At 47.1% G+C, this 23,703-nt stretch overlaps 1 protein-coding gene across 3 annotated transcripts in view; it reads left to right on the top strand.

The window, feature by feature from the left end:
- Window positions 1–18,527, top strand: part of IRF6 (interferon regulatory factor 6) — a 101,675-nt gene extending 83,148 nt beyond the window's left edge. For all 3 annotated transcript variants that reach the window (XM_063955351.1, XM_063955350.1, XM_063955352.1), the window contains exons 6-8: window positions 94–486; window positions 6,317–6,435; window positions 17,657–18,527. In XM_063955351.1, the coding sequence (XP_063811421.1) occupies window positions 94–486; window positions 6,317–6,435; window positions 17,657–17,917 (773 nt within the window). In that variant the 3' untranslated portion in view covers window positions 17,918–18,527. The remainder of the gene's footprint in view (window positions 1–93; window positions 487–6,316; window positions 6,436–17,656) is intronic.
- Window positions 18,528–23,703: the final 5,176 nt, after the last annotated feature.

Below are 23,703 nucleotides of genomic sequence, written 5' to 3'. Positions count from 1 at the left end.
AGCATCACAATGGATGGAATGATTGCTACATTTTGTTTTCCTAATCTTCTGCTTCCTATTATGTGTTTTTTATTTATTTTCTTTTTTTTGCAGTGACTGATTTGGAGATCCAGTTTCTGTACAGGGGCAAAGAGATGGGTCCAACTAACACAGTCAGTAACCCCCAAGGTTGCAGACTTTTCTATGGAGACCTGGGTCCAATGCCCAATCAAGAAGAACTGTTTGGTCCCATCAGTCTTGAGCAGGTTCGGTTCCCTGGTCCAGAGCAAATCGTTAATGAGAGGCAGAAATTGTACACCAGCCGCCTCCTAGATGTCATGGACAGGGGTCTTATCCTAGAAGTCAGCGGACATGCCATCTATGCTGTCAGGTTGTGCCAATGCAAGGTGTACTGGACAGGGCCATGTTCCCCTTGTCCGAACACTCCAAATCTAATTGAAAGGCAGAAGAGGGTAAAACTGTTCTGTCTGGAGACCTTCTTAAGTGGTGAGCGTTGTTTTCGCTAATGTAAAGATCATTTTACTGCAGTTAGCTCTATGTTTGTTTTTGTGTCCATTTCATTTGAACTGTAGTACAATAATGTTTGGCACAAGTATGTCATAAATATAAATATTTCTAAAGCCTCGCTTATTTTAAAATAGAGTTGCATTACATCTCCTGAGTTTTACACAGGGTAACTGTATTTTCATACAAACTGTAGATTACTGTAAATCAGGGACGTGCGGTGGTAAATACATGCTGTGTTAATCAATTTTTCTCTGACGTCCTAGTGGATGCTGGGGACTCCGTAAGGACCATGGGGAATAGACGGCTCCGCAGGAGACTGGGCACATCTAAAGAAAGATTTAGGACTATCTGGTGTGCACTGGCTCCTCCCCCTATGACCCTCCTCCAAGCCTCAGTTAGATTTCTGTGCCCGGCTGAGCTGGATGCACACTAGGGGCTCTCCTGAGCTCCTAGGAAGAAAGTGTTTGTTAGGTTTTTTATTTTCAGTGAGACCTGCTGGCAACAGGCTCACTGCATCGAGGGACTAAGGGGAGAAGAAGCGAACCTACCTAAGTGGTGGTAGCTTGGGCTTCTTAGGCTACTGGACACCATTAGCTCCAGAGGGATCGAACACAGGACCCGACCTCGTCGTCCGTTCCCGGAGCCGCGCCGCCGTCCCCCTTACAGAGCCAGAAGCAAGAAGGTGGTCCGGAAAATCGGCGGCTGAAGACTTCGGTCTTCTCCAAGGTAGCGCACAGCACTGCAGCTGTGCGCCATTGCTCCTCATGCACACCTCACACTCCGGTCACTGATGGGTGCAGGGCGCTGGGGGGGGGCGCCCTGAGCAGCAATACTGACACCTTGGCTGGCAAACTGGCACCATATATAGCCCCAGAGGCTATATAGGTGCTTTTTAACCCCTGCCAGAATCCATAAAAATGCGGGAGAAAGTCCGCGAAAAAGGGGCGGAGCTATCTCCTTCAGCACACTGGCGCCATTTTTCCCTCACAGCTCCGTTGGAGGGAAGCTCCCTGGCTCTCCCCTGCAGTCAATACACTACAGAAAGGGTTAAAAAGAGAGGGGGGGGCACAATTTAGGCGCAGTATACAATATATATAGGCAGCTATAAGGGAAAACACTCTTTATATGTGATATCCCTGTGATATATAGCGCCCTGGTGTGTGCTGGCATACTCTCCCTCTGTCTCCCCGAAGGGCTTTGTGGGGTCCTGTCCTCTGTCAGAGCATTCCCTGTGTGTATGCTGTGTGTCGGTACGGCTGTGTCGACATGTATGAGGAGGATAATGATGTGGAGGCGGAGCGAATGCCTGTAAATGTGATGTCACCCCCTGCGGGATCGACACCGGTGTGGTTGGACTTAAGGAAGGATTACGTGAAAGTGTCAACTCCTTACACAAAAGGTCGACGACACAGAACAGCCGGCTACTCAGCTTGTGCCTGTTCCAGCGTCTCAAATGTCATGGGGGGCTCTAAAAACGCCCGCTACCTCAGCTGGCAGAAACAGATGTCGACACGGATACCGACTCCAGTGTCGACGACGATGAGACTAGTGTACCCTCCAAATAGGTCCACCCGTTACATGATTGAGGCAATGAAAAATGTGTTACACATTTATGATAATACCCCAGGTACCACATAAAAGGGTATTATGTTTGGTGACAGAAAACTACCAGTAGTTTTTCCTGCATCTGAGAAATTAAATGAGGTGTGTGAGGAAGCGTGGTCTTCCCCCGGTAAGAAATTGATAATTTCTAAACGGTTATTGGCAGCGTACCCTTTACCGCCAGAGGATAGGTCACGTTGGGAAACACCTCATAGGGTAGATACAGCGCTTACACGCTTATCAGAAAAGGTGGCACTACCGTCTCCGGATACGGCCGCCCTGAAGGAACCTGCTGATAAAAAGCAGGGGGTTACCCTGAGAGATATAGTCACACACTCTGGCATTATATTGCGACCAGCCATTGCTTCGGCATGGATGTGCAGTGCTCCCGCTGCGTGGTCAGATTCCCTGTCGGAAAATAACTATGGATAGGGACAATATTTTGCTGACAATAGAGCATATAAAAGACGTGGTCTTATACATGCGTGATGCACAGAGGGATATTTGCCGGCTGGCATCAAAAATAAGCGCTAGGTCCATTGCCGCCAGACGGGGGTTATGGACTCTGCAATGGTCAGGCGATGCCGACTCGAATCGGCACATGGAAGTTTTGCCCTATAAGGGGGTAAAACTGTTTGGGGATGGTCTTTCAGACCTCGTTTCCACAGCTACTGCTGGGAAATCGACTTTTTTGCCACAGGCTACCCCACAACAAAAGAAAGCACCGTATCATCAAGTACAGTCCTTTCGGCCCCAGAAAAGCAAGAGGGCTAGAGGCTCATCCTTTCTGCCGAGAGGCAAAGGTAGAGGAAATAGCTGCAGCGCACAGCTAGTTCCCAAGAGCAGAAGTCCTCCCTGCGTCCGGTAAGTCCACAGCATGACGCTGGGGCTGCTCAGGCGGACCCGGGTACGGTGGAGGCCTGTCTCAGAAATTTCAGCGCCCAGTGGGCTCTCTCACATGGATCCCTGGGTCCTTCAAGTAGTATCTCAGGGGTACAGGCTGGAGTTCGAGACGTTCTTCCCCCCGCCGTTTCCTAAAATCTGCCTTACCGGCACCTCCCTCTGCCAGGGAGGCGGTGTTGGTGGCTATTCAACACTATAATCACAACAAGTGATTGTCAAGGTGCCCCTCCTTCAGCAAGGAAGGGGGTTACTATTCCACAATGGTTGTGGTACCGAAACAGAACGGTTCGGTGAGACCCATCTTAAAATTAAAATACTTGAACTTTTATATCAGAAGATTCAAGTTCGAGATGGAATCGCTCAGGGCGGTTATTACGAGCCTGGACGAGGGGGATTACAGGGTCTCCCTGGACATCAAGGATGCGTACCTGCATGTCCCCATTTACCCTCCTCACCAGGAGTACCTCAGATGTGTGGTACAGGACTGTCACTATCAGTTCCAGACGCTGCCGTTGGAGTTGTCCATGGCACCGAAGGTCTTTACCAAGGTAACGGCCGAAATGATGATACTCCTTCACAAGAAGGAAGTTTTTATTATCCCGTACTTGGACGATCTCCTGATAAAGGCGAGGTCCAAAGAACAGTTGGTAGTAGGGGTAGCACTCTCTCCAACAGCACGACTGGATTCTCAATATTCCAAAGTCACAGCTGGTCCCGACGACACGTCTTCTGTTCCTGGGAATGATTCTGGACACAGACCAGAAAAGAGTGTTTCTTCCAGTGGAAGCACACGAGTCCTGAAAAAAAAAAAAAAAATGGTAGCTTCGTACGAAGCATAATTCCATTCGGAAGGTTCCACGCAAGGACGTTCCAGTGGGACCTGTGGGACAAATGGTCCGGGTCCCATCTACAGATACAACAGCGGATAACCCTGTCGGCAAGAAACAGGGTGTCGCTGCTGTGGTGGCTGCAGAGGGCTCATCTACTAGAGGGCCGCAGATTCGGAATACAGGACTGGGTCCTGGTGACCACGGAGGCCAGCCTTCGGGGCTGGGGTGCAGTCACACAGGGAAGAAATTTCCAAGGAGATTTCGCTTCACATAATTATTCTGGAGCTAAGGGCCATTTACAATGCCCTAAGCCAAGCAAGGCCCCTGCTTCAGAACCAGCCGGTACTGATCCATTCAGACAACATCACGGCGGTCGCCCATGTAAACAGACAGGGCGGCACAAGAAGCAGGATGGCGATGGCAGAAGCCACAAGGATTCTCCGATGGGCGACCTACACCCGGGAGAATGGGGACTTCTTCCAGAAGTTTTCCAAATGCGGGTAAACCGTTGGGAATGACCACGGGTGGACATGATGGCGTCCCGCCTCAACAAAAAGTTGAAAAGATATTGCGCCAGGTCAAGGGACCCTCAGGCGATTGCTGTGGACGCTCTAGTGACACCGTGGGTGTACCAGTCGGTTTATGTGTTTCCTCCTCTACCTCTCATACCCAGGGTGCTGAGAATAATAAGACTGCGAGGAGTGAAAACCATACTCATGGTTCTGGATTGGCCAAGAAGAGCTTGGTACCCGGGACTTCAAGAGATGCTGGCAGAGGACCCTTGGCCTCTGCCGCTCAGACAAAACCTGCTGCAGCAGGGACCCTGTCTGTTCCAAGACTTACCGCGGCTGCGTTTGACGGCATGGCGGTTGGACACCGGATCCTAAAGGAAAAGGGTATTCCGGAGGAAGTCATCCCTACCCTGATCAAAGCCAGGAAGGATGTCACCGCAAGACATTATTACCACATTTGGCGGAAATATGTTGCTTGGTGTGAGGCCATGAAGGCCCCGAAGGAGGAATTTCAACTGGGTCGATTCCTACACTTCCTGCAAGCAGGGGTGACGTTGGGCCTCAAATTGGGGTCCATCAAGGTCCAGATTTCGGCTCTGTCGATTTTCTTCCAGAAAGAACTGGCTTCACTGCCTGAAGTTCAGACTTTTGTCAAAGGAGTTCTGCATATTCAGCCTCCTTTTGTGCCCCAGTGGCACCTTGGGATCTCAATGTGGTTTTGGCATTCCTGAAATCACATTGGTTCGAACCACTTAAGACTGTGGAATTAAAATCTCACGTGGAAAGTGGTCATACTGTTGGCCCTGGCTTCGGCCAGGCGGGTTTCAGATTTGGCGGCTTTGTCTTGAAAAAGCCCTTATCTGATTTTCCAGATGGATAGGGCAAAATTGAGGACTCGTCCTCGGTTTCTCCCGATGGTGGTCTCAGCTTTTCACTTGAACCAACCTATTGTGGTGCCTGCGGCTACTAGGGACTTGGAGGATTCCAAGTTGCTGGACGTAGTCAGGGCCCTGAAAATTTATGTTCCAGGACGGCTGGAGTCAGAAAAACTGACTCGCTGTTTATACTGTATGCACCCAACAAGCTGGGTGCTCCTGCTTCTAAGCAGTCTATTGCGCGCTGGATTTGTAGCACTATTCAGCTGGCGCATTCTGCGGTAGGATTACCGCAGCCTAAATCAATAAAAGCCCATTCCACAAGGAAGGTGGGCTCATCTTGGGCGGCTGCCCGAGGGGTCTCGGCTTTACAACTTTGCCGAGCAGCTACTTGGTCAGGGGCAAACACGTTTGCTAAATTCTACAAATTTGATTCCCTGGCTGAGGAGGACCTGGAGTTCTCTCATTCGGTGCTGCAGAGTCATCCGCACTCTCCCGCCCGTTTGGGAGCTTTGGTATAATCCCCATGGTCCTTACGGAGTCCCCAGCATCCACTAGGACGTCAGAGAAAATAAGATTTTACTCACCGGTAAATCTATTTCTCGTAGTCCGTAGTGGATGCTGGGCGCCCATCCCAAGTGCGGATTGTCTGCAATACTTGTACATAGTTATTGTTACAAAAATCGGGTTTTGTTGTGAGCCATCTCTTCAGAGGCTCCAATTGTTATCATACTGTTAACCGGGGTTCCTATCACGAGTTATACGGTGTGGCTGGTATGAGTCTTACCCGGGATTCAAAATCCTTCCTTATTGTGTCAGCTCTTCCGGGCACAGTTCCTAACTGAGGCTTGGAGGCGGGTCATAGGGGGAGGAGCCAGTGCACACCAGATAGTCCTAAATCTTTCTTTAGATGTGCCCAGTCTCCTGCGGAGCCGTCTATTCCCCATGGTCCTTACGGAGTCCCCAGCATCCACTACGGACTACGAGAAATAGATTTACCGGTGAGTAAAATCTTATTTAAAGCCTTATCACAGGTGTTATTTCTCCCAGAGACACTTTCATCTGTGTTTTTTTTTTTTTTAAATAGAATTAATTTGCCATCAGAAGGGCAGTGGAAACAAGCAGCCTCCTTATGAAATCTACCTTTGCTTTGGAGAGGAGTGGCCTGATGGCAAACCAAAGGAGAGGAAACTGATCATTGTTCAGGTGAATTACTTAGACTTTGCAGGAATGATAGGACTTTTAAGTAGTATTGTAGCAAAACATCCTAAACTGATGTCCAACCCTATCTATTTATTTATTTTTCCAATGTGAGTTGGTATGGGTAGGCGAGTGTTGGGTTACATGCATGAATCCCCTGCATCACCCTGCACCCGGAGGCTAGATGTGTGCTTAACTTCATAATTGGTCTTATTTCACCTCCACTGTGTTTTGTTTCTCAACACACTGCCCCCATGCTCCAAGCTGTTGGTTCTTGCAAGGTCCACCAGGGGTTGACTCTGGGAAATCCTTACCTGACTACCTAAAAACCACTGCAGGAACACACCCCACCTACCTACCTAGAGCATATGTACCACTTGACATGTTTATAAGGATAATGGCACTATAACCCATGGCCTGACTCCTTGTCACTAGTCAGTGGTGTTTTTTTATTATTATTTTTGGAACAATCGTTATAAAAAGGGCATTGAGTAATACAAGATTTGTGATTTAAGTGTAGCAAAGGCAAACATTTAGGATAGGATGAAAGTTGTCTAATACATATTTTTCAAAATGGAGTAAAAGTTTAATAGAGTTGACTGTAAAAAGCATAATTGCATAGACCACCTATACTAATGCAAGAATAATACACCTTGTCAGTGACAATGCAGTGATGATGGTATGATTCAAAATGTAATAGCTACTGTGACAACCTGTATCCGGCCGCTAGGACATACAGCGCTGTCTTTTATACTGCAAGGTGGATACTTTAGAAAATGTACAAAATGATAACAATAATCCTATATCTGCCTGAGTAAAGTTCCTGTTATGGCAGGCAGTATGATCAAAGTGTGGGGAAAAGGCGAATCTTCATACACTGCTTCTCTGCAGGCGAGGGTAGATGCAGTGAAAAATGCAGAGTTATCTTACTTCAATTGTAGTCACTACTAAAATGTGTGGTAGGTTTAAGTACAGGTATAGTAGTCCCAACATGTAGCGCATCACATTTGTCTAAGCCTGTTCCAAGGGCAAATAACACTGCAGTGCAGTGTTTGGCAGGTTACTCACACAAGCTGTGGACACTGATCAACTCTGCATAAACAATGGCAATATCCTCAGCATGAACTTACAATGCTAAGAAGCAGGGCAGTGTGACTGGTACCTCTTCTGCCTTCTGTACTGATGCCTGATTTTCTCTTCCTCTATGATGGTGGTAACTGGCCCTCTTTTTACCTTGTGCAGAACCTGGCCTTTCTCTGCCGGTTTTGTAGTTTGCACAGGACCCTGCGCAGGCATAACTCTGGCTATAGAATGGTCTTCTATGTGGTTGACGCTCAACTCTGATTACAATTAACTGTAACCTTATTTTCTCTGACGTCCTAGTGGATGCTGGGTACTCCGTAAGGACCATGGGGAATAGACGGGCTCCGCAGAAGACTGGGCACTCTAAAGAAAGATTAGGTACTATATCAGGTGTGCACTGGCTCCTCCCTCTATGCCCCCCCTCCAGTCCTCGGTTAGAATCTGTGCCCGGCCCAAGCTGGTTGCACACTAGGGGCTCTCCTGAGCTTCTAGTAAAGAAAGTATTTGTTAGGTTTTTTATTTTCAGTGAGATCTGCTGGCAACAGACTCACTGCTACGAGGGACTAAGGGGAGAGAAGCGAACCTACCTGCTTGCAGCTAGCTTGGGCTTCTTAGGCTACTGGATACCATTAGCTCCAGAGGGATCGAACACAGGCCCAGCCTCGGTCGTCTGGTCCCGGAGCCGCGCCGCCGTCCCCCTTGCAGAGCCAGAAGCAAGAAGAACATCCTGAAAATCGGCGGCTGAAGACTCCGGTCTTCATTAAGGTAGCGCACAGCACTGCAGCTGTGCGCCATTGCTCCCTATGCACACCACATACTCCGGTCACTAATGGGTGCAGGGCGCTGGGGGTGGGGGGGGTGCGCTCTGGGCTGCAATTAGAGTTCCTTACATTGGCAAACAGCACATAATATAGTCTAAAAAACTATATATGGGCAAAAATCCCCCGCCATAATATAAATATAAGAGCGGGAGAAGTCCGCCGAGAAAGGGGCGGGGCTATCTCCCTCAGCACACTGGCGCCATTTCCTCTTCACAGCTCCGCTGGAAGACAGCTCCCCAGGCTCTCCCCTGCAGTTTCCAGGCTCAAAGGGTAACAAAGAGAGGGGGGGCACTAAATTTAGGCGCAAACTGTATATGTAAAGCAGCTATTGGGAAAAATCACTTTGTGTTAGTGTAAATCCCTGATTAAATAGCGCTGTGGTGTGTGCTGGCATACTCTCTCTCTGTCTCCCCAAAGGACTTTGTGGGGTCCTGTCCTCAGTCAGAGCATTCCCTGTGTGTGTGCGGTGTGTCGGTACGGCTGTGTCGACATGTTTGACGAGGAGGCTTATGTGGAGGCGGAGCAGGTGCCGATAAGTGTGATGTCACCCCCTGCGGGCCCGACACCAGAGTGGGTGGATATGTGGAAGGTATTAACCGACAGTGTCAACTCCTTACATAAAAGGCTGGATGACGTAACAGCCGTGGGACAGCCGGCTTCTCAGCCCGTGCCTGCCCAGGCGTCTCAAAGACCATCAGGGGCTCACAAACGCCCGCTACCTCAGATGGCAGACACAGATGTCGACACGGAGTCTGACTCCAGTGTCGACGAGGATGAGACATATACACAATCAACAAGGGGCATCCGTTGCATGATTACAGCAATGAAAAATGTGTTACACATTTCTGACATTAACCCAGGTACCACTAAAAAGGGTATTATGTTTGGGGAGAAAAAGCAGCCAGTGTTTTTTCCCCCATCAGAGGAGTTGAATGAAGTGTGTGAAGAAGCGTGGGGTTCCCCCGATAAGAAACTGGTAATTTCTAAAAAGTTACTGATGGCGTACCCTTTCCTGCCAGAGGATAGGTCATGTTGGGAGATATCTCCTAGGGTGGATAAGGCGCTCACACGCTTGTCAAAAAAGGTGGCACTGCCGTCTCAGGATACGGCCACCTTGAAGGAGCCTGCTGATAGAAAGCAGGAGGCTATCCTGAAGTCTGTATATACACACTCGGGTACTATACTGAGACCTGCAATTGCTTCAGCATGGATGTGTAGTGCTGCTGCAGCGTGGTCTGATACCCTGTCAGATAATATTGATACCCTCGACAGGGATACTATTTTGCTAACCATAGAGCATATTAAAGACGTCGTCTTATATATGAGAGATGCACAGAGGGATATTTGCCGGCTGGCATCTAGAATTAATGCAATGTCCATTTCTGCCAGGAGGGTATTATGGACCCGGCAGTGGACAGGTGATGCTGATTCTAAAAGGTACATGGAGGTTTTGCCTTATAAGGGTGAGGAATTGTTTGGGGATGGTCTCTCGGACCTCGTATCCACAGCAACAGCTGGGAAATCTACATTTTTACCTCAGGCTCCCTCACAACCTAAGAAAGCACCGTACTATCAGGTACAGTCCTTTCGGCCTCAGAAAGGCAAGCGGATCAAAGGTGCTTCCTTTCTGCCCAGAGGCAGGGGGAGAGGGAAAAAGCTGCACCAGACAGCCAGTTCCCAGGAACAAAAATCCTCCCCTGCTTCTACTAAGTCCACTGCATGACGCTGGGGCTCCACAGATGGAGCCAGGTGCGGTGGGGGCGCGTCTCCGGAACTTCAGCGACCAGTGGGTTCGCTCACAGGTGGATCCCTGGGTTCTGCAAGTAATATCTCAGGGATACAAGCTGGAGTTCGAGGCTACTCCCCCTCGACGTTACCTCAAATCAGCCTTGCCAGCTGCTCCCAGAGAAAGGGAGGTAGTACTGGCGGCTATTCACAAGCTGTACCTTCAGCAGGTGATAATCAAAGTACCCCTCCTTCAACAGGGACGGGGTTACTATTCCACAATGTTTGTGGTACCGAAACCAGACGGTTCGGTGAGACCCATTCTCAATTTGAAAGCTTTGAACACTTTTATATAAGGAAGTTCAAGTTCAAGATGGAATCGCTCAGGGCGGTTATTGCAAGCCTGGAAGAGGGGGATTTTATGGTGTCGCTGGACATCAAGGATGCATACCTGCATGTCCCCATTTACCCACCTCACCAGGAGTACCTCAGGTTTGTGGTAAAGGACTGCCATTACCAATTCCAGACGTTGCCGTTTGGTCTGTCCACGGCACCGCGGGTGTTTACCAAGGTAATGGCCGAAATGATGATACTCCTTCGACGGAAGGGAGTTATAATTATCCCGTACTTGGACGATCTCCTTATAAAGGCGAGGTCCAAGGAGCAGTTACTAGTCAGCGTAGCACTATCTCAGGACGTGCTACTTCAGCACGGCTGGATTCGAAATATCCCAAAGTCACAGCTGATTCCTGCGACGCGTCTGCTGTTCTTGGGCATGATTCTGGACACCGAACAGAAGAAAGTGTTTCTCCCGGAGTTGAAGGCCCAGGAATTATCATCTCTGGTCAGGGACCTCCTGAAACCAAAGCAGGTGTCGGTGCATCACTGCACACGAGTCCTGGGAAAGATGGTAGCTTCTTACGAAGCAATTCCCTTTGGCAGGTTTCATGCGAGGTTCTTCCAGTGGGATCTGTTAGACAAAAAGTCCGGATCGCATCTTCAGATGCATCGATTGATCACCCTGTCCCCGAGGGCCAGGGGATGTCTGCTGTGGTGGCTGCAGAGTGCGCACCTTCTCGAAGGCCGCAGATTCAGCATACAGGACTGGGTCCTGGTGACAACGGATGCAAGCCTCCGAGGTTGGGGGGCAGTCACCCAGGGAAGAAACTTCCAAGGACAATGGTCGAGTCTGGAAACTTCCCTACACATAAATATTCTGGAACTAAGGGCCATTTACAATGCCCTGAGTCAAGCAGAACCCCTGCTTCAAAACCAACCGGTTCTGATTCAGTCAGACAACATCACAGCGGTCGCCCATGTAAACCGCCAGGGCGGCACAAGAAGCAGGGTGGCAATGGCAGAAGCCACAAGGATTCTTCGATGGGCGGAAAATCACGTGATAGCACTGTCAGCAGTGTTCATTCCGGGAGTGGACAACTGGGAAGCAGACTTCCTCAGCAGGCACGACCTCCACCCGGGAGAGTGGGGACTTCATCCAGAAGTCTTCCAGCTGATTGTAAACCGTTGGGAACGGCCACAGGTGGACATGATGGCGTCCCGCCTCAACAAAAAGCTAAAAAGATATTGCGCCAGGTCAAGGGACCCTCAGGCGATAGCTGTGGACGCTTTAGTGACACCGTGGGTGTACCAGTCGGTTTATGTGTTCCCTCCTCTTCCTCTCATACCCAAGGTACTGAGGATAATAAGAAAGAGAGGAGTAAGAACAATACTCATTGTTCCGGATTGGCCAAGAAGAGCTTGGTACCCAGAACTGCAAGAAATGATCTCAGACGACCCATGGCCTCTGCCGCTCAGACAGGACCTGCTGCAGCAGGCGCCCTGTCTGTTCCAAGACTTACCGCGGCTGCGTTTGACGGCATGGCAGTTGAACACCGGATCCTAAAGGAAAAGGGCATTCCAGAGGAAGTCATTCCTACGCTGATTAAAGCTAGGAAGGATGTGACCGCGAAACATTATCACCGCATATGGCGAAAATATGTTGCTTGGTGTGAGGCCAGGAAGGCCCCAACGGAGGAATTTCAGCTGGGTCGATTTCTGCACTTCCTACAGTCAGGGGTGACAATGGGCCTAAAATTGGGTTCCAATAAGGTCCAGATTTCGGCTCTATCGATTTTCTTTCAAAAAGAACTGGCTTCATTCGGTGCTGCAGAGTCATCCGCACTCTCCCGCCCGTTTGGGAGCTTTGGTATAATCCCCATGGTCCTTACGGAGTCCCCAGCATCCACTTAGGACGTTAGAGAAAATAAGATTTCACTCACCTGTAAATCTATTTCTCGTAGTCCGTAGTGGATGCTGGGCGCCCATCCCAAGTGCAGATTGTCTGCAATACTTGTATATAGTTATTGCCTAACTAAAGGGTTATTGTTGAGCCATCTGTTGAGAGGCTCAGTTGTTATCATACTGTTAACTGGGTATAGTATCACGAGTTATACGGTGTGATTGGTGTGGCTGGTATGAGTCTTACCCGGGATTCAAAATCCTTCCTTATTGTGTCAGCTCTTCCGGGCACAGTATCCTAACTGAGGTCTGGAGGAGGGTCTTAGTGGGAGGAGCCAGTGCACACCAGGTAGTCCTAAAGCTTTCTTTAGTTGTGCCCAGTCTCCTGCGGAGCCGCTAATCCCCATGGTCCTTACGGAGTCCCCAGCATCCACTACGGACTACGAGAAATAGATTTACCGGTGAGTAAAATCTTATTTTCCCTGTCTGGGGCAGTCATAAGGCCAGCCATGGCTTCAGCTTGGATGGCAAAGGCAGTGGCTGCCTGGGCTGATGCATTGGAGGGGGATTTTTCAATAGCATCTAGAGAGCAAAAAACCCATATAGCACATATAAAACAAGCTGCAATGTTCCTGGAAGAAGCAGTATTGGATATGGGTACTATTGCTTCCAGGGCATCAGCTACAACAATAACTGAGAGTAGTTTGGCTACGTTCGTGGAAAACTGATTCAGTATCTAAGAAGGTTTTGGAATCTTTGCCCTTTTGGGGAGATTTTCTCTTTGGTAAAGAATTGACAAATATTTTGGAGTCAGAAGCAGACTCCAAGAAAGTAAAGTTTCCTTCCACATACAATTTCAAACCTAAAGTTCCGGCTTTTTGGCCCTTTCGGCCTAAAGGAAAAGCTAAAGGTAAAAGTGATAGCAGGCAGTCTCAATACAAGAAGTCTGGTAAGACTAAAAGGCATTGGGCTACCAGAGGACTGGTTGGTAAGACAGATAAGCCATCAGCCTGATGGTGCGGGCCTCCACCTGGGGGATCCCAGGGTGGGGGGCTGACATCTTCAGTTTGCACAGATCTGGCAGAAGTCTACAACAGATGCCTGGGTGCAGGAAGCGGTATCTATAGGTTGTGCTTTTGCCTTCAAGAAGCACCCTCCTCTAAGGTTTTTTTGTACCAGCCTGTATCGGGTAGAGACGAAGGCCAGGGCTTTGCAAGAGGCAGTTCAGGAATTGCTTCAGTCAGGAGTAGTCATTCCAGTTCCTCATGCACAATGAGGACAGGGGTTTTACTCCAACCTGTTTTTAGTTCAGAAGCCAAATGGGTCATTTCGTCCCATTCTCAATCTGAAAGTACTGAACAAATACATTTGGGTACCTCTGTTTCATATGGAGACTTTACGTTCCATTATTTTGGCCATGGAGCCAGGGGATTATATGGTTTACCTGGATATACAGGATGCTTACTTACATGTTGCTATAGCACTGTCCCATCAGTGCTATCTCAGGTTCGCTATCCTCCAACAGTTCCAGGCCCTACCTTTCGGGTTAGCCACAGCCCCCAGAGTATTTACCAAGCTTGTGTTGTAATGGCAGCTTATCTCCGCCAGAAGGGGGATAAGAATTTTTCCATACCTCGATCTTTTAATCCTGGCACAGTCATAGGAATTGCTCCTATGTCATCTGCAACTGACAATAACATGTCTGCAGAAGCACGGGTGGCTCATAAATTGGGCAAAATAGTCTCTGGTTCCATCACAGCAGATGACTCACTTGGGGGTTGTACTGGGTTCAGTCAAGGATTCAGGACTTGCTACACAGTCAAAAGGTATCCATTCACGCAGCAATGCGTGCGATGGGTTTGATGGTGTCAACATTCGACATGGTGGAGTATTCACAATTCCACTCGAGGCCTCTGCAGCGTCTGATTCTTGCCAAATGGAATGGGTTGCATCAGACGATAAAAACACAGATTATGGTTCTTACGATAGAAGTAAGAAGGTCGTTAGCCTGGTGGCTACAGACATCCCATCTGGACAAGGGGAGACCCTTTTGGATATCGGTTTGGGAAATTGATGACAAATGCCAGTCTCCAGGGCTGGGGAGCAGTGTCAGGAAGGTTGTGTTTCCAGGAGCAATGGACCAAGGAATAAGGTTGCCTGTCAATAATTATATTGGAACTTTGGGCCGTACACATGGCACGGATTCAGGCAAAGGAAATTCTTCGGGGAAAACCAGTCCAGATCCGCTCAGACAATGCGAGGGCAGTAGCGTACCTCAACCACCAGGGAGAAACTCGCAGCCGAAAAGCGATGAAGGAGGTAAGTCACAAACTAAAGTGGGCAGAACTTCATCATCCAGCCTTGTCCGCAGTGTTCATTCCAGGAGTCCTAAACTAGGAAGCGGACTTTCTCAGTCAACACGCCATTCATGCAAGCGTATGGGCTCTACACCCGGAGGTCTTCCAGACTCTAGTAGACTAGTGGGGGTTGCCAGAGAGAGATCTCATGGCGTCCCGTCTGAACAACAAAGTTCTCGCATACGGGTCAAGAACAAAGGATCCCAGAGCGATCTTTGTGGATTCCCTGTCGGTGAGATGGGACTTTCATCTGGCTTATGTGTTTCCTCCAATCACCCTATTACCCAGGGTAGTGAGAAAGATAAAACAAGGGAAAGGTGCCGTGATACTAATAGCTCCGGCTTGGCCCAGAAGGCATTGGTACACAGATCTGCAGAGAATGACGATGGATGCTCCACTTCTGCTCCCTCAACATCCAGATCTACTGATGCATGGTCCTTGTTATCACAGACATCTGGATCGACTGTCTTTTACGGTGTGGCTCTTGAAACCTCTATCCTGAAGTCAAGAGGATTCTCACAACAGGTAATTCAGACTATGCTCCGAGCAAGGAAACCTTCCTCAGGTCGCATTTATCACCGAATATGGCAAACCTATATTCATTAGTGCAGTGAACGGAAAATGGACCCTAAGTCTTTCAGAGTTTCCAGGGTCTTAGCATTCCGTCAGGCAGGAATGGATAAAGGTTAGAAGCTGGCTTCCTTGAGAGTGCAAGTGTCAGCATTGACTGTATGGTTCCAAAAGAAAATTGCCAACTTACAAGATGTGCCTACTTTTTTCAAGGGAATGCTGCGCATTCAACCTCCTTTTGTTCTTCCCACAGTGCCGTGGGACTTAAGTCTAGTCCTGAAAGCCCTTCAAGTTGCCCCATTTGAACCACTTAATAAAGTGGATCTTAAGTGGTTGACAGCTAAAATTCTCTTTCTATGGCGTCAGCTAGAAAAGTATCAGATTTAGGGGCATTAGCATGTCGTTCCCCATTTTTGATTTTTTTTTTTTTAATCCAGATAAAGGAGTTCTCAGAACTAGATCTGGGTATCTTCAGAAGGTAGTATCTAAATTCCACCTTAATGAAGAAATTGTAGTGCCAGCTTTCCAGGTACCGGGCCTTTCTACGGGAGATGCATCGCTGGACGTGGTCCATGCATTAAGGATCTACGTGGATCGTACCAGTGCCATCAGAAAGACAGATTCTCTTTTCATCCTCTACGGATTTCACAAGAGGATGGCCTGCTGATAAGCAGACACTGGCAAGATGGCTTCGGATGACTATTTCAGAAGCATATTCTCAAGCTGATCTCCCTGTTCCGGCTAATGTTTCTGCTCACTCTACTCATAAGGTAGATCCATCATGGGCAGCACAACGTGGTGCTTCAGCAGAACAGATATGTAAGGCAGCCACATGGTCTACCATTAACACATTCATTAGACATTATGCCATGGATACCTTTGCCTCTCATGACGCTGAATTCAGCATCATGATTCTCCTGTCCAATCAGGAGCGTCCCCACCACTAAATTGCTTTGGGAAATCCCATTGTTATCCTGTGAATAACATGTGGACCCTGTCGGAGAAATACACGTCATGGTAAGAACTTACCGTTGATAACGGTATTTCTCCTAAGTCCACAGGATCCACAGGGATCCCACCCTGACGCACCTGATTTGAGGATCCTTTTACTCACTAACCTCTTCCTTCTTGTACGGAAGGGTGTGCATGTGTGTTCTTATCGCCTGATTAGGGCTAGCTATGATGCTCCTGCCTTGAGCTTTGGAATACAACTGATTTGCCTGAGCCAGGAGGCGGGGAAATATGGACGGGCCCGCTGCATTATGGGAGGCCGGGAAGCTTTGACCGATTGGTGCAAATCTGCTGTCGCTTCATAATATCCCATTGTTATCCTGTGGATCCTGTGGACTTAGGCGAAATACCATTATCAACGGTAAGTTCTTACCATAACGTATATTTTCCAGCTTCAGTGACCAAGAGCAGTACAGTCTGGCATTAGAACTTTTAAACCGGCAGCAGGTTCCCTTAGACTCTAAGGGATAAATGTAATAGGGTCCGAGTTGCCGGAGGTGTGGGACTTCAGGCGAGAATGCCAGTATTTTTTTTAAATGATTGTCCCATCAAGAATCTGGGCCATCTCACCCGAAGTCCCTCACCTCCGGTAACTCTGGGCCTATTACATTTACCCCTAAAGCTCTGATCTTTGGCTTGCTGTGATGTGATTTCCTTACAGCTCTAGGTTGCTTGAAATTGTACTTTTTAGCACCTGAGTCAGTCACTTACTGTCTGTAACTTTGCCCACGATACAGATGTAGCAATGCTTTGCTGTGATGCTGCATGACATACCGGGCTGTGACTATTCACAGCCGGCGATCGCTCCATTAAATCCTAACTGAGTAGTCGCAGCCTGGTGCAGAATGTCGCATTGCAGCAAAGATGAACGTGGCTGCATCTGTATATGTAGAAGCACTGTAAAATTAACCTTTTTGCCATTTTATTTTTATTTTTTTAATCCACTAAAGTATTAAATTTTTCTGCTTTGATGAAAAAAAAAAAAAATACAGCAACTGTGGACTGTTCAGCACTTTCTAAGTTATTTGCGGTGTGACCTGTTGATGCCTTTTTATTTTTTTCTATAAGCATTCAGGTTGAAGACACCACAGACGGTTGTAACATTGTCCATATTTAGAAACCTAGATGTTCTGTACTGAACTGTTTCTCAGCAGTGGCAACAGGCACATCCGTCTGTGTCTTCCGAAGTACAATAGTGATCAAGGATTATACATTTGGGTTTTAGCTAATTTGGCTGAACCTTCCCCTTCTAAGGCCCCAGTTGCCTTTTTAGCATGTATATTATTATTATTATTATTATTATTATTATTATTATTATTATTATTATTATTATTATTACTACTTATCCCCTATAATTTCCACTGCGTGTACTGCGATTACACTTGCATCATGTGTTTTAAAAATATAATCTTTTGTTCACAGATCATTCCAGTGGTAGCTCGGATGATTCTTGAGATGTTTTCTGGAGATGTCACTCGCTCCTTTGAAAGTGGAAGCGTTCGCTTGCAAATTTCTGTTCCTGATATCAAAGACAACATTGTTGCACACCTCAAGCAGCTTTACCGCCTCCTACAGAACCACCAGGGTCCAGATGCCTGGCCACTACTGCAGCAGGCAAACATGCAGCAACCAATTCTGCAACCATCAAACCTGCATATGGCTCAGGCACTGCAAGCTCAGTGATACAATAAGCTATAACTTTGGGGAAGACTTTCCAAGGAGAATGAGCTGGTGTTCTACACTACAAATGGATTACTAGGGCAAAGATTACGCTGACTTTTTATTTGCAGTTTTAAAAAAAAATGTTCTCCAGGATCCTCCTCAGTCCTGAAGAACAGAATAGTGTCTGTATATTAATACAGCCAAATGTAACCGATCTTTTATCTGTGCATGAGTCAATGAGAGTACTTGCATTGTGCTTGTCCTAGCATGTTCCCAAATATCTACAGTAGAAAGAGTTTTATTTCATTATTTTTATTTTAATGGCCTTTTGTTTTATTCAAATTTTTATCTGTACGGACTTAAACTTGAGTAAAATATGTACATTATATGCCTTGAGAAAGCTGGAATTTCTATGGATGGCATATGCAGCAAGTGTGTTTGTTTTTTTGCATATTTTATCATCCTCAAGTAGTTGATACTTATTTATTATATTAATGTGTTATCAACATTTATCTAAGTTGTGAAATATGCAAATAAAATGAGTTGTTTTGTTAAATTCATTGCTGTTAGTATGAGCTTTGCTGCAAAATATGCTTTTGTTCAAAAACTTTCTTCCATTTTCATCCTTACTTGCCTTTTTAATATATGTATTTTTTGTAAAAAGTAAAATTTCCTATTGCTAATGCAGAAGTTGTCTTTTTATTTTTAGCTACAGCTTAAACCGCATACACATGGTGCGATTCTGCCTATAGGCAGATTTGAACTATAAGATTTCCCTTCATCACCCCAGAGCCAAAATCCACTGATATTAACTATACACACGGTGCGATTTTGGCTGTGTGATTTTTTTCTATAGTCCAATTGTGACTATACAAAGTACTAGATTGTACACTTTATAGTTAAAATTGACCTGCCTGCGCAGTCTATTTTTACTTGCGATGCAGACCCCGCAGAAGCGCGTATCGGCATCACAAGCTGTATACACATGGTACGATATGCACTATGGCCCTCATTCCGAGTTGTTCGCTCGCTAGCTGCTTTTAGCAGCATTGCAAACGCTAGGCCGCAGCCCTCTGGGAGTGTATTTTAGCTTAGCAGAATAGCAAACGAAAGATTAGCAAAACTGCTAATAAATAATTCCTTGCAGTTTCTGAGTAGCTCCAGACCTACTCCTAGACTGCGATCACCTCAGTCCGTTTAGTTCCTGGTTTGACGTCACAAACACGCCCTGCGTTCGGCCAGCCACTCCCCCGTTTCTCCAGCCACACCGTTTTTATCTGGCACGCCTGCGTTTTTCAGCACACTCCCTGAAAACGGCCAGTTTCCGCCCAGTAACACCAACTTCCTGTAAATCACACTACAAACACTTGAGCGATGAAAAAACGTCACTCGAGCTTGTGTAAATCTACGAAGTTTTGTGTGAAAGTACTTAGCGCATGTGCATTTTTGCAGTTTTTTCACTTAAACGCTGCACTGCGAAAATCAACTCGGAATGACCCCCTATGTGTACTACCGATATGACTATATAGTTCACATTGGTAGTTCAGTAACACTGTGTATGCCCCTTTAGGGACATAGGGGGTCATTCCGACCCGTTCGCATGCTGCAGTTTGTCGCAGCGGTGTGAACGGGTCGGAACTGCGCATGCCCCGCGGATGCATTGCGCATCGTTGCGCAGTGGCGCCGCCAGTGGAAAAAGTGATCGCAGCAGCGATCACAAGAAGACTGATAGACGGGAGGCGTTCCGGGGCGTCAATTGACCGTTTTCCAGGCGTGTCCAGGCGTCTGGAGGGCGGATGTCTGACGTCAATTTCGGGACCTTCGTCCCTGGATCTGTCGCACAGGGTAAGTAAGTCTCACCCTTGCCTTGTTTTGCAGGAAACTTTTTTAGCATAGCAGGGCTGCACAAGCGTTCGCAGCCCTGCTATGCTATAATACACTCCCCCCATAGGCGGCATAAAGTTGATCGCACGAGCAGCAAAAAGTTGCTACGTGCGATCAACTCGGAATGACCTCCATAATTCCATACCAAATACCGAAAGGAATGTAAGGACGCAAGATTGCATTGCCTGGCACAGCCCCAGTTGATGGGTGCAGCAGATGGTTCAGAGCAACTGTTGGCAAGGTGGGGGGAGATGATGGTATAAATAAGGAAAGGAAGAGTACACAAGGGAAGAGGCCTCTGCTAGTGAGAGATTACAATTTATTGGGGAGGAGGAGACAGACATGGATGACAAAAAAGGGTGGATTAGGATGAGAGCTGGTAGGCTTTTATTAAGAAATAGGTTTAGATTTCCAGGGGTGGGCAGTAAGCATCCCTCCAGCTGCTGTTGAACTACACATCCCAGAATGCCCTGCCACAGTTTTAGCATGGCCTGATAGTAAAACTGTGGAAGTGGGTGTTGGGATATGCTGTCCCACAGCAGCTGGAGGGCAGCTTATTGGCCAACCATGAGAGACCATTTGAAGCTTTGCCGAGAAGTGGAAAGACTAATAGGACAATGGAATGCGTTCCAGAGATGGAATATAAAAGAACATGTACAGACTAGGTTGACAAGAGGTGGAAATGAAATGTGTGAGAAAGTATAGAGAGGGCCATACTTGTAAGAATTCAGTCGAGAGGGCAATGCAGAGAAAATAGAAACTAGACATTTAGTGTATACAGCACTGTATCTAGAGAATTTATAAAAGGGTAACTGACACGACACTTATATAAGAAATACACAGTGAGCCCAAAAAGATATTTTAATAACAGTATTTATTATTTTTCACAATGATATGTTCGTTGAAATTTCACATAATGGTATTTTATCAATACTAAATAAGTTATATTTTAAGGAAAATACATTTTATAATAAAAAAGACAATACTTTCTTCTCTCTAAGTGTGCCAACAAAAAAAGACAATCCTGTTCTGTTGTGTTTTTGATCCTCTGTATCTAGAGAAACAAGGTAAGAGACTAGCATATGGTAAATACAGGATAGGCTAAAGCAAAGAGGTGACTGGAGACCACAATTTATAATACTTGTCCAGGCCCTTCCTATACAGTATAGATAGCTTCTGGTGTTATTCATGCAACCCATACAAATTATATATCATGAAATTTTGAAGGATTCTTCCCAATAAAAAAAAGAAACCCAAAAGAGGATCGAGAGTAGGCCGGGCAGGGACAGTGCTAGAGATACACCCCTAAATCCTATCCCAAAAACACTGCGCATCCCCAGAGGAAATGCCAGTAAGTAGCCTCATATCTCTCAAGTTTGACAATGTGAGTCAGTCCGAAGACCAATAGGAAAGAGACTGCTAGGTGAGTAATACATTCTGTGAAGAATATACAAAAATGTAGTTGTTCATAGCGAACGCACCCCATGGTGTCCTGAGTGCCACCAAGCATCTATGTTTGCCCCCAAATCAGACTCCCATAAGTCAGGAGTTAAGTGACAATGATAAACCCGCTGAAGAAAATTGTGAGTTTAAGGTAGAATAGAAAATAGATATAGCTTTGCAGCCTCCTAAAGAGAGGAGATTCTTCTTAGCAGGAGATACGAACAGTAACTAATTGGCTGGTTGGACTGATAATCTAGCAATGTGTGGGAGCAAAACGTAGGTGGGGTAGCAGACTGTGCCCCATGCCTCCCAGGCAGACCTCCTCCATCTTGTCTTGTGCCCCCATGCCTCCTAGGCAGCCTTGTCCTCCACCCGGGAGCAGGTGGCGGAGGCTGCGCTGCCTGGGTCCAGGGACACGTATTTGGGAGAAGGGAGCCGAACAATTGCGGGCTGTAGTGAGAGTACATTGAGCCACCAGAGGAGCCCCTGCTCGGGTACAGGCAGTCGCCAGTATCAGTGTTGTGCAGCCGGGCAAAGGACAGCTGGCAAAAGGAGAGCTAACTGCAGCTAATCTGTGGTGGCAGGAAGCCTAGAGACGATAGTGCATGCGGCTAGCATCTGAGGAGGGAGATAGAATAGCTGTCACTGGTTCCGGGTGGTATGTCTGTGGAGCTGATGTTGTTCACAGAGCTTGTCGGCCCTGCACAGAGCCAAGTGCAGCTGTCTGTGCTCTGTCAATCACTATCCAGGGAGTCTGGACAGGGATTAGATCCACTTTACTAACCAATGCCTCCTTGATTCCCCCATCCTTGCACAATCAGACCCCTGTACATTGTCAGTGTCACATTGTGTATATAATGGACTCCTGTATAGTCAGGGCCATGACGAGGGTGGTGCAGAGTGTGCCACCCCTCACAGCACTGCACGGTAGGGGTACTGTTGGCGGCATTTGTTAATTATCTGTTTTAATTACTTTAACTTTTAGCTTCCCTCCTCTTTGAAGCTCGACATCTCCATCCTGATTGCCCGTCTCCTTCCACCACTCCTTCTATTGCTAATACCTACACAACATTCATGAACTTAACTTGAGAGTTCTTTTTTATCCAGTCACACTGTCCTTTATTACATTTCAAGATGCTGACATACCCGAGATTCGAACCCATCTCTGTTCATGAGCAAATCTATGTAGTGTGTAGCTGCACTCTACATGGATCTGCTTAATTGCAATGCTGATTATTTTTTTTACAAAGTACAATAGCTTCATATAGTTAGAAATCTCATAGCTTTTACATAGGATCAAATAGCTCAATCAGTAGGGTGTTTAACTGGAATGCAACAGGTTATGGGTTTGAATCAAGGGCATGGCCTTATAATGGATGTGTTATTTAATAAAGGGTATTGTAACTGAATGGCAATAATCATGATTTAAGTGCATGAATATGGTGTAAAGAGGTTTGGTATCCAAATCCATTTCTTGCAGTGTTCTACATATGTATGTAGAAAGAGGCATCATAGCATTGACAGTCTTTGGAATCAGTTTTGTCATGCCCCTCCCCCACAAGGGCATGTGCCTTATATCCCTAGTAGAAAAATGGGAGGGGGAGATTGAGCGCCAATTCCCTTTTCTGGCACAGGGCACCACAAAAGTCTAGGTAAGGCCGGGGGGGGTTGTTTGTCAAAGGGGACACCTGTACTGGGCCCCAAGTATATGTACCCAGCAGGGATGTGATCTGTCTTGTCCAAATAGCGCAGTGAGCTGTAGGCGGTGCAGGCAGTACAGCTGCTATGGGGCCCAGAGCTGAGTGGAGCCCACCTTCCCTGTCAAAGTTAGGTATGCCCCTGGACTTGCTTATAATAGTGTGGTATAAAATGAACTGGAGGGCATTTTATTGTTATATAATATGAACCGGGCACTGTAATGAGGCACAATATGAACGGGGAGCACTATATATCATAATGTGAATTGGGGGTACTATGTGGTATAATGTGTACTGGCAGCTCTGAAACTAAAAGAAGGGCACTACTATGGGGCATAATATCAAATAAGGCTTTACTATGGTTCAAAAAATGAACTAGGGCACTATTATAGGGCATAAAATTATCAACTGCTTGTCAGAATGCTGACGCCGTGTTCCCGGCTGCCAGAATGCCAGCAGCAGGGTGAGCGCTAGAAAGCCCCTTGCAGGTTCACTGCACTCACCGCACTGCGGGCTCAGTAGCTCTGTGTACTTGCCACAGGTTCTATTCGCACTCTATGGGTGTCGTGGATACCCACAATTTGAAATAGCCCTGGTGCAGCTGTCTGCACTCTTGGCGGTCGTGATCCCGGCATTGGTATTCTGACCGCCGGGATCCCGACCGCAGGGATATTAACTACATCCCATAGAGAAGTGTCTCTCTAGGAGTATTGGGACGGGGGTCCCTTCAAAAACGAGTTTTATGGTAAGAACTTACCCTTGTTAAAACTCTTTCTGCGAGGT

This window comes from Pseudophryne corroboree, chromosome 2, assembly GCF_028390025.1.
Source record: "Pseudophryne corroboree isolate aPseCor3 chromosome 2, aPseCor3.hap2, whole genome shotgun sequence".
In the NCBI taxonomy this organism is placed as follows: Eukaryota; Metazoa; Chordata; class Amphibia; order Anura; family Myobatrachidae; genus Pseudophryne; species Pseudophryne corroboree.
This window is presented reverse-complemented; position numbering and strand designations above follow the sequence as displayed.